Source organism: Glycine soja, chromosome 3, assembly GCF_004193775.1.
Source record: "Glycine soja cultivar W05 chromosome 3, ASM419377v2, whole genome shotgun sequence".
Lineage (NCBI taxonomy): Eukaryota > Viridiplantae > Streptophyta > Magnoliopsida > Fabales > Fabaceae > Glycine > Glycine soja.
Genome location: NC_041004.1, coordinates 3826138 through 3838245, shown reverse-complemented (window position 1 = coordinate 3838245; position 12108 = coordinate 3826138). Strand labels below are relative to the sequence as shown.

The window sequence follows — 12108 nt, the reverse complement described above, 5'->3', positions numbered from 1 at the left end:
ATCCTAAAAAAAAACCAAGATAATTTCTCACAAAAATAAAGTGTGAGAAACAATTATCAACTATAGGTCCAAAATTCATTCGCTTAGAGAAGTAACTCAAATTTTGCCTCAATGGAGTCTTTCTATTCTAATCAATCATTTCTTTGTCTACAATTCTTTATAGACTTAGGTTCTTGATCTCCATTATCATTTATTACATTTAGCACTATTATATGAAAATACATTGTTAATGTTGATTATATTTCGATTCCATTGTATTCCATTCATGACATGACTTGAGATCTCTTTATTTTAAATAATTTCAAGTATTTGACTATTTTTGGAACTAAAATATATAATTATGTCAATGGAATCTCTTAGCATCCTTATAACCTCAATTGAATCATCTTACTTTTTAGTTTTTTTTTTCTTAATTGAAGATTTTATCTTTGGAATCAACATGTCTATCAGACTTCATGTGTGTCTAAGACTCATTTTATAATATTATATTATCCAATAGGGACATCAAGTTATGTTGGAGCATTAGTTGATGATACATATGATTTAGCCACTCTTTCTATCTAAATTTTGTAAATGAATTATATTGTGAACTTCTAATTGAAATTATTTTGTATAAGGATCAAGATAATGATAATTCATTTAAACTGATATATTTTTTCCAACTGTTTACTATCTTTCTCCCATGTTGGAGAAACTAATTCAAAATAACAATGATACACAAAGTAGTAAATGAATCCATTGTTGATGGTTTAACATATTTACATATGGAGATTCATATATTTCCAACCTTATTTGGGAACTCATCTTAGTGTGCTAATGATCGAATAATTGAACTCATATTTAGAACATGTATAACACATTTGAATATTTTTTTTTTTTCGAAATATAAGGTTGTTAATCAAAAATTAATTTCAATAGGAAAAAACTAAATATGACTTGGCGGCCTGATGTGAATCAATTTTGTAACATGCAAGATTGCATGTTCCTAAGAAGACATTAAACATTTGATTGCATGAGTATATGAATCTGCAAGATGTTCAACATAAATTTCAATAGTCATACAATGCTCATTAAAAACATGAGATGTAAATTCATCACCATTATCAAGACATATTCTTTTAATTGGATAATTTGAAAATGAGTTCTAACTGAGATTAATTGAGCCAACAATATTCCAAATGTATGATTGTTAGTTGGCAACAAGGAAATTAACACGTGACCATCTAGTCAATGTAAGATATTCATTCTAGGTTCACATGGTTGGTTGTATCGGTATGCGAATATTACCTTGTATTCGTTCTAAAAATGTAAGATATTCATTCCCATTTTTATTAGTGATGATCTAATTATTAACTTAGAAACAAATAGTATATAATAAATCATTAAACTAAAGAATCTTCTGGCTCTATAACGAGCGTTCGTGTGAATTTTCAAATATGTTTGGCATCATAATAGACCTAAATGATCCTATTGGTCATGCCAAACAACAAATTTATTTTGTTTCATAAACTTTTGGTTTACACTCTCTTTTTTCAATTGTACTAATTAAAGTGGAGTACAAATTTAACACTGACTTCTTACATTGTATGAATCATTATACTATTTGCAAGACATATAAAATATATCTCAAACTATTCCTAAAATTCATTTTCTTGGTATTACTCGCCATAAAATGCACACCACATACAATATATATATGTTTATAAACCATCAAAATCATTCAAGAAAAAATATTGTGATCTTAATACATGTAAAAATTATTTATTAACTTATTATTATATGAAATTAATCATGTGCAATACATAACTTATAAAGTAGTTTCATATTTCTTTCAATATATAATTAATCATGTCCATCATAAACAATACAGATAATAATAACTCATTGAATGAAATTATAATTATAAAGATGACAACTTACATATATATGAAGTTGAAACTAATATGAATCTCGACCACCGTCAAAAGTACCACATTTCATATATTGATCTATAGACCAATTTAATAAAACATTTTTAGAAACTTGTATATAAAATCCATATACACATACATACTTTATTAGTTCCTTGAATTTACATATTTTTAAGTCAAATAATATGTTTTCTAATAAAAACATGGATCAAATTATCACGTGAGAATAAACATGATTACAAAATAATCTAAAAGTAACCCATATAAAACATTTAAATCATAAGTAATCAAGGTTAATTATATCTATAAAAATAATATAAAAATGAACTATTCAAGCAATTATTTTATAAAAATACATATGTACAACATTCACTCATGAAAATGGAGCAATGCCAATAAAATGAGTTATGTGATTTTTATATTAATTTTTACTTTTTTTTTCTAGGAGTATACAAGAAAAAAATCCAAATATTTCTTAATATTGTTACTAAAGAAGCACATTAAATGCATGAAAATATATTTAATATATTATCATCAATAATTTTTCCACAAAATATCAATCAACTAGTAATTTTGAGTATTACATATACCTATTTATACTTATAATATAATAGATACATGATATATCACATGTGAATATACTTAACCATGAATCATATGTAATATTCTAATAATATTAATTAATCAATTGTAATTACCAAAATCAAAACATATATTAGCAAATAAAATATTAATATAACATATTACCTTATATATTACGTGATTTAAATGCACATTTAAAAATAATACAAGCAATATTAATCACATATAAATTGGGATAAATTAGTATTTATCAATTGAGATTTTAATAAACGATAAAATGTCACTTTCTTAAATAATGACTTTTTTATACTATTTTTTTCATTTCTCGTGAGAAAGAATGTCTTATTTAGTCTCATTTTTCAAGAGTAAAAAAAATATTATTTTTCATTTTTTGAAATATTTTTTCGCTTCTGGTGAGAAAAAAACTAATCTTTTTTATCCACCTTATTCAAGAATGACTATCAACCACAACATTATTTTCTCACTTTTTGTGAGAAAAATATTCTAAACATTCATATCTATGATAGAAAATGTTAAAGACTCTCAAACAATCAAATTTAGAACAAGGTAAATAAAACATAAATATTTTACCAAATGCATAATTTGAATAATGAATTAGAGAGAAGAAAAACCTATCTCTAAATTATAAATTTTAAAGAACAGAATTTTCCAATAGAATTTTTTATGTGATTTTTATCTTGCCAGTTATAACATCAATTATTGAAAGTCCATAAAAGAAAAATAATGATATTAATAATATTTTAAATAAAATATAACTCAAAGAGTTAAAAATAGAGAAGTAAAAAAGAAAAAATATAAGAATTTAGAGAAAAGAATAATTATTTATATTTTTTCAATATAAATAATCTATTTATAAATAAAAAATAAGTGAAGAATTAAAAAGATAAAATAATCAGTAGTAGCCAAATGAGTGAGTGAAACGACTTCCCTAGCCGGCGTTCAATCAGGTAGAACAGGAAGCGTCTGTGTCCGTTGATTTTCCCTCTTCTTCTTCTTCTTGCACGAAACACTCACCAAATTGCGCATTCGCAGCGATGGATTATTCAGACTACAGCTACCAACAGCAACCGCAACAACATTCCTATGGCTACGACCCTTCTCAGATCCCAATCCAACCCTACGATCAATCCTATGCTGCGTACCAACAATACTACGCTTACAATCCCCAATACGCGTATTACCCCAACGCACACCAAACCCAGTTTCAGTTCCAACCCGAAACCGCTCCGCTTCACCCTCCCGGCGTCAATCCCGCCGCTCTGGAACCCACCCCGGTAATTTTTTCCTTTAACCCCTCCCGCTTCTTGAATTATGTTGTAATTAATTTCCATTTATCCTCTTATTTTTGTGATAGTTTATTTATGAAAGTTTTTCGAAAGGGAAATTGTGTGGGTGGGTCGTGACCTAAGGAAATTGGGGGATTCGTTTGTGTGTTTGAGTGGGATTGGATTGAGTAGTGAATTTGGGATGTGCTTGATGATGAAATGGGGTTCATTAATGTTTAATAAATGAGTAAGGTTTTGTGGTTGCGGTCTCGGTCGTGGTTTTGTCTGGTTTCTTGATATTAAGGGAAATTGCAGACAAATACGGCCACAATGAGGTCACGGACACCCGAAAAGCCTTTACGCTGCGATCGAAATCGCAACTGGGGACTGTTTTTATTATAGAGATTGTGATTGGAAATTGCAATTGATGTGTCCACAATTGTAGTCGAAATTGCGGCCACAACTGCGATCGCATTGCGATCGAAATCCCAGTTGTGGATTGTTTTTTGAAACCAAGGTAATGAGTAGGTTTTATTTTTGGTTGATTTAAACCGTATATTGGTGGTTGTTATCTTCTAAACTAAGGATTTGGTGAGTGAGGGTATTGTGTGGCTAATGTCTTACAACTTTGACTCTTAACTTTACTAAGAAGTGGGATGGTCTACAGAATCTTTATGGAAAATTGTTTGTGATTTTGTTGCAAGATAACCTCATTTTATGTTCCATATTGAACTTCCTATTCATACCTTATGTGGTGTTCATAACAAATTTTAGCATACTTGGAGGCTTCTTGTTGGTCCTCTGAAAGCTTCTTCTTGAATTGTATTGTAATTGCACACCAGTACCTTTATATCTACTTTACTAAATGAAGAAGGACATGCATGGTGGAAGAATTTTGCAGTTTGTTTGGGTACTTTCGTGATTTGCTATGGATGTGGTCAAGGTTGCCAAATTTGAAAGTCTATGTAAACTCATCGAGCTTCCATAGAATCAACTTGTTAACTTGTAAAAGTTTACCTAATATGAAAAATAATATTAGAAACACTTGTTAATGACATATATGCATAACATAATACTCTTAACGCAACAACAATTCAACATTTCATCTTTCTGTCCTAAACTGTCAACATGACATTTACTATTCAACCTATTCTAATGATACATAATGATTGATGAAAATTATTATTACACCTATTTTAGTATGTAACTGCTCCTTAAGTAGTCATCCCCAGATAGTGATGTGTAGCAGCCAACCCCAAAACGCTAAAGCGGGTTAGCAGAAAGCAGGGTGGCCGCTATTGTGAAGTTTAGAAAACAATATACATAGTTTATATCACACACATATAAATACTCAAAAATAGAAAAATACACAAAATTAAAGACATAGTGTATTATATGCCTAAAGTTTGTTATTATTATAATACTATTGTTATTTAATTTATTATATTATATTTTATGATATGCTTTAAATGGTTTATTATGTTTTTGTTTATTATTTTTAAATTTATTATATTATATGTTAGGCTTTGAATAAAAAATAAAAAAGAATTTAAACTGGACTCACGTTGAAGCGCAACAAACCAAAATAAAAAAAGGAAAAAAAAACACTAAAAAACATTTGGCCCATATGGCCCAATTCCCTTGAAACCCTAAGTTACTAAGATCAGTTAGCCCCGTGCTACTAGCTAAATGTCATCGCCATGGCCCATGAGTTAATGAAATGACTTCCCAACCCTGTCTTCAATCAGTCTTTGTCCATTTTTCCCTCTTCCTTCTTCTTTTTCCCTCATGAAACACTCACCAAATTGCGCATTTGCAGTGATGGATTATTCGGGCTACAACTACCAGCAGCAACCACAACAACATTCCTATGGCTACAACCCTTCTCAGATCCAAATCCATCCCTACGATCAATCATATGCCTACCAACAATACTACACTTACAATCCCCAATATGCATATTTTCCCAATGCATATCAAGCCCAATTTCAATTCCAACCTGAATCCACCCTGCTTCACCCTCTTGGCGTCTACCTCATTGCTCCCGAATCCACCCTGCTTCACCCTCCTGGTGTCTACCCCATTGCTCCTGAACCCACCCTGCTTCACCCTCCTGGCATCTACCCCGTCGCTCCTGAACCCACCCTGTTTCACCCTCCTGGCGTCTACCCCGTCGCTCCCGAACCCGCCTCGGTGAATTTTTCTTTAATCCTTCCAATTCTTGATTATGTTGTAATTATTATTTCCATTTATTCTAGTTTTTGTTTGTTAGTTTATTTATGAAGTTTTATGAAAGGAAAATTTTGAGTGGGTCATGACCTAAGGAAATTGGGGATTCGATTGTGTTTGAGTGGGATTGGCTGTGGATAGGAAATTTGGGATGTGTTTGATGATGAAATGGGGTTCATCAACCTGTAAATAAGTAAGCTAGGTTTTGTGGTCGCGGTCGTGGTTTCGTCATGTTTCTTGATATTGATATTGTTGGAAATTGTGGACAAATGCGGCTGATGTGGTCACAACTGCAGTTGCATTGCAGTTGCTGACACCTGAAAAAGCTTGACATTGCTATTGAAATTGTGACTGTGGACCATTTTTATTATAGAGAAAATCACAATTGTTGCATCCACAATTGTAGTCAAAATCGTGGCCACAATTGTGGTTGTGCTGCAGTTCGGGACGCCCCCAAAACCTTGACGTTGCATTCCAAATTGCAGTTGTAGATTTTTTTAAAACCTTGGTAACAACTAACAAGTAGGTTATTTTTTGGTTGATTTAAACTGTGTATCGGTGATTATCCTTTAAATTAACGTTTGGGTGAGTGCGAGGATGGTGTGTGGGTTATGTCTTACAACTTTGACTCTTAACATTACTCAGGAGTGGGATGGCCTACAGAATCCTTATGGGAAAACTGTTTGTGATTTTGTTACAAGGTAGCCTCTTTTAAGTGCCATATTCAGCTTCCTAGAACACCATTGTTAGGGTTCTTTTTTGGGTAAAATATTCCACAAGAACCTAGCTCTATTTTAGCCTCTGTTGTTTCACACTTTATAAGTTGATTTTGTTTCTTTTCATGTGTTTGTTTTTTCTTCTTCCTTTAGATTTACTTGTTCACATTTTGTTATTTTTTTAATCTAATTTGTTATGTTCTTTTAATATTAATTTCACTATCATCTTTCATGTTTTGATTCCATTACTTTGTTCTTATTGATTCTAGATTGATGGTGATGGTGTGTAAACTTTGACTTATTATTTATCATGAATTTCTTTAATTTTTGGTATTTTGTGCTGTTTTGAGTATTCATATATGTAGTATATACTTCCTCTGGTCCTATATGTATGAAACAAATATGTAATTCATTAATACTAATAAAAATAGTTAAATTAGTTAATTGTAATTAATAATGTCGTAAATTTAAATTTTATTCCAAAAATACTCAGAATTATTATCATGAGAAATGAGCGAATGTCTCATTAATAGATTTCAAATAAATTAAAGATATAAAAGGAAATTAACAATTAATATATTTGAAAGTTTATAATTAGGATTTAGAACCAAAAGAATGTTCTCATTTGTTTCTTATATAAAGAACCAGAGGTAGTACTATTTAGTTGTATTTATTTAAGATAGTGGTAATCCTGAGCCCTTTGACTTGTATCTCTGCCACTAAACAAAATTAATAGAAAGTAGAAACAAGCTTTGGCATAGGATATTTTACATACATACAGCAAAGGCTTTGTATATATTATTGCTCCAGTGAGATCATTGAAAGAGTTTTATTATATTATGTGGCTAATTGAGCTTTTAATTAGATCTGGCAAGTTGCTTCAGTGTGGCTGAAACTAGATGATTTAAGATACATTGAGTCAAAGTCAAGCCATTTAATATGGTTTATTCCTCTTTGACTCAATTCAGAATATTTGCTGCTTCAGCAACATGGCAGTTTCTTAATTTCCTACCAAAAAGGAAAAAAAAAACATTTGCAGAAGTAAACATAAAAGGATGATCGAAGATTTTGCAACACTTACCTGTTATACATTTTGTAATGCTTTTAGAGTGAATAGCTTGCGGTGCTCCCCCAGCCTCTTTTGGGACCTTCTCTGGACAAAAGATCGATACTGGATTAGGTATTATATCCTCAGCTTTTCATCTAAAACCTTCAGAAGATGTTGAGAATTCTGTAAACTTGGCCACAACACCCTAGAGTGACCAGATAAAGACAGGAGTTGCATAATATAAGCACAAGCTATTATGGCTCATATCATATCTTTGAAGTCACAATAATGCCACATGGTGGTGGGTCTTTGCTGGTTGCTTTAGAGCTGATGTGGGCATCAGATCATCTTGTTTCTCTTCTTAACTGGCTGGCCTTTCAAAGTAACAATGCAGTGCCTAACAGTTTAGAACAAGAAACTTCGTTCTTTTTGTTATTCATTGACCACAACACCCTAGAGTGACCAGATAAAGACAGGAGTTGCATAATATAAGCACAAGCTATTGTGGCTCATATCATATCTTTGAAGTCACACTAATGCCGCATGGTGGTGGGTCTTTGCTGGTTGCTTTAGAGCTGATGTGGGCATCAGATCATCTTGTTTCTCTTCTTAACTGTCTGGCCTTTCAAAGTAACAATGCAGTGCCTAACAGTTTAGAACAAGAAACTTTGTTCTTTTAGTTATTCATTGGATATAATTTTTATTCAATATACTTTGTTTTCCCTTTTGTTAGAGGATGTATCTTTTCAGTTCAGACTTGGGGAATCTTGTTATTAGAATTTTGGATCCTCTTTCTGTTATTAGTCTGCATTTTAATTTTGGAATTAAACATTGAAGCTTGATACATGAGGCACCCACATCTAATTTGAATTTTGGATGTGAAGTTAAAAGTGAAGGATTAGTAATGAAATTAAAAGTGAAGAAACACATTAAAACTAAAATTGTTAAGCTATGAAACTGAGTACTTAATCAACCATCAAGTTAATTTTCCATTTATTATTTAGCTTGAGATCTGATTAAACCTTTGTTATAATGACCATTGACAAACACTGGATGCATTTCATTATCTATTGAGTTTATGATTAAGGATTTTTCAAACGAATGCCAACCTTGTTAATGTTTCATGTTCAAAATTTTGATTTCAAGATACATTGATTGAATTATATTTAAGATTAGGAATGATACTTGAAATTGTTGATGTCTTGGGAAGCAGTTTCAGGGCCATAATGGTTGTTAATGTTTGTGAAAATTGAAAATGACTTTCTGTTTAAAAGTTTCCTTGATTATTGTCACCTGCCTGCACCAAATTTTCCTTTTCTTGATCTGTTTTATGTTTATCAATAACTTTTTTTCCAGTATTTTCAAGGGTTTAGGAATCATGTGCTTTTCATTAATTGACTTATATTTCATCATGTTGAGTGTTGACAAATTATTGTGACAGGATGAGTTACTGAAAGTTCAGTTTCATAACTGTTTTCTTTTACATTTCTCTCTCTGAACATCACTACCCTTGTAATTTTGTATCATTTGTGTGCACATCTTGTCATTCTAATAATTTCCTCTCAAATTTCTCGTTCATTTATTCCTGATAATTGTAATCAATATATGCTTGAATTCATTTGTTAATTCCTATTTACAGACTGGGCCATCTCAATACAGAGGTAGGGGTGGCAGGGGTGGTAGACCATTTAGAGGGGCTGGTCGTGGTCGAGGCCATGGTAGGGGACATGGAATGGGGGGTGGTAGACACATACCATCTCATTCTTCTGGACCTGCTTTTTCTAATGTGCCAGCTCGAGTGCAACCACCAGTACCACCACGTAAAGTGTGCTGTGAAATTTGTAAGGTTGAGTGCAATAGTCCAGAAATCTTGGAGCAACATAAGGTTGGGAGGAAACATCAGAAGAATATGAGGGTGCATGAAGAATCGCAAAGGCGCAATGCTATAAATGGACAACAAAGTGAGAAAATTCCTACCTCTCAATTGAACTTAACAGACCAACCTAAGGAAGTTCAGGAGTCCGAGAAAAATGAATGCCCCACAGAAAATATGGGCTCGGGGGTTATAATCAATAGTCACAAGGAGGAAATGCAGCTGCAGAATAATGTAGGAAACATTTCTGAGGTTCCAGCTGAAGTGCCCGAGGGAAAAACCGAGGATAACTCTGCTGCAAGAGGCCAAGGATTGAAGCGGAAGAAGAAAGGAGGAAAAGGAGGTAAATACATGAGAACTAATGATGGTTCTAAGCCAGTGGAACCTGCACAAACTATGTCTTTTAGATGTGAGCTGTGTGATGTTAAATGTGAGTCACAAGTTGTTTACCAGAGTCATGTGGCTGGGAAAAAACACCTATCAAAACTAAGGCGTGCTTCATCTGGAGTAGGCCAGCACCAGCAGCAAGCTCTGTCTGGGGCACTCTTAGGGCTTCAAGCAATTTACCCACCTGACATCAATGCTCTGTCTAATGCAATTAATGTTCAAGTCCAACAAGGTGATAATGATCCGCAGGTACTTTTGGCTCAGCTCCTAATGACCGTACTATCTCAAGCACAGGTTCCAGCAACGGCACCAGTGACAGGTGGCGTGGTCGCTCAGATACCAGTACCCACATCTATGGCTGGACCGAGTTATGAACCCCAGTTGTTGCAGACAAATCCTTCTGGGGAAACAAAAACTGAGCTGCCAGGTTCAAGTGTCGGCACCCAAATTGAAGGTGGAGGTTCTGAAACTAAACAACAGGTGTGAAGTTTCAGATAGTGCTGGTGGTGCTGACATCTGCAGCCAATTAACCTTCAGAATATGAAGCTCCCACCAGTTGGTAGGGCCAAAGAAGATTTAATTACTCTCTCTCTTTAGTTTTTTTTTTCACTTTTTTAGGCCCGAAGGGTTGTTCATTATATCTGTTGGTATTTTCTTTTGTCAGAGGGAGATTTGAATACTGTAGGATTTGCTCATATGAATGTTAGAATGTGTCAGAAACGCTTTATGTTACTGCAATGTGCAAAATACCTTGTTGGGACCGGATTAGTGAACATGAATATGTTAGGATAATGCAGTTTAACATTTAAGAAAACTGATAAGATTAAAATTTTCTGTTATGACGTGTAGAAAAGTTTCTTGCATTTGCAAGGGGTTCTTTAAACCTGAAGCATGAAACAAGTTGAACAGGAATTTTTGGTTACAAAAAATGTATGTATAACGAGTGAAACGATGATGGAGGAGGGTAAACTAAAGAATCAGATTACTTTTTTAAATTTGAATTTTATTAAGATTATGATTAGGTGTCAATATTGCAGTAGTAAAAATATAGCATTTACATATGGTTTTTCATACTTTATGATATGTATTAACGCTGTGTATGGTTTAAGAGATGGATACAATATAGGGAGGATGGAAATAATTTTGGAGGTTGGGTGGAGAAAAAATAAGGAGAAAATAAGTTTAAAATTAGTGAGACTCATTTGTACTACTAGTCTTTCTATTTCTCTTCTCATTTCTTTATTTTTTCTGCATCAAACTTATCACTTATTTCTACTTTTTATTTTCATCTACTCTATGATTTTTTTAAAATGAAAATAACAAATATATTATGCTTACAAAAATATATTTTTGATTTTTTTTTTACTTCCATATACTAAATCTATCCTCTCAAGGAAGTAGAGTACGTTATGGAAAAATTAATCTTTTTACATGTGCTATTCTATTCACGTAGTCAATGATTATTGATTTATACTTAAAGAGCTAAACTACTCGTGTCCAATTTTATGACATAAATATATTTTTTGTTCTTATAAAATTTATAAAGTTTAAATTTTATGTTTGTAATTTTTTTTTCAATGAGCGAGCAATACACGAATCAAGAATTTTGTAACTAACTGATTCAAAACTCAAAATAGATGGGAAACTCCCCTTCAGCTCATGAGAAGTTCTTTGCCTATAAATATAATTTCAAATGGCATTAAACAATGGGATAGAAGATTTTAAGAGAGTAGGGAGTTGCTAGGTGCATCCAGCAACATTGCTGGTGCACCCAACAATTATGTGAATGGGTAAAATTATTCTTCCGTTGTTGTTATTTTCAACTGTAGAAGAACCTTCTTCCATGCCATCTCGCGGAAGAACTTCTTCCGCAGGAAGCCACGGAAGAAGATTCTTCCGCTGTTGTTATTTTCAACTGCGGAAGAACCTTCTTCTGTGAGTTAATTTGTTTTTTTTTTTGTTTTTAAATTTTTGAATTATTTTGTATTTGCCTATGTTAAATTTTGCATTTTATATTTTACTATTAAAAGCGGAAGAACTTCTTCCATGTGATCTCGCAGAAGAACTTCTTCCGCAG

The 12108-nt window shown here is 32.5% G+C and overlaps 1 protein-coding gene across 1 annotated transcript; it reads left to right on the top strand.

Moving 5' to 3' along the window:
- Window positions 1-3675: 3675 nt before the first annotated feature.
- Window positions 3676-10845, top strand: LOC114405941. The gene is made up of 3 exons (XM_028368469.1): window positions 3676-3787; window positions 5598-5971; window positions 9411-10845. Exons 2-3 carry the CDS (start codon window positions 5600-5602, stop codon window positions 10515-10517), a joined length of 1479 nt encoding a protein of 492 aa, XP_028224270.1. The 5' UTR covers window positions 3676-3787; window positions 5598-5599; the 3' UTR covers window positions 10518-10845.
- Window positions 10846-12108: the final 1263 nt, after the last annotated feature.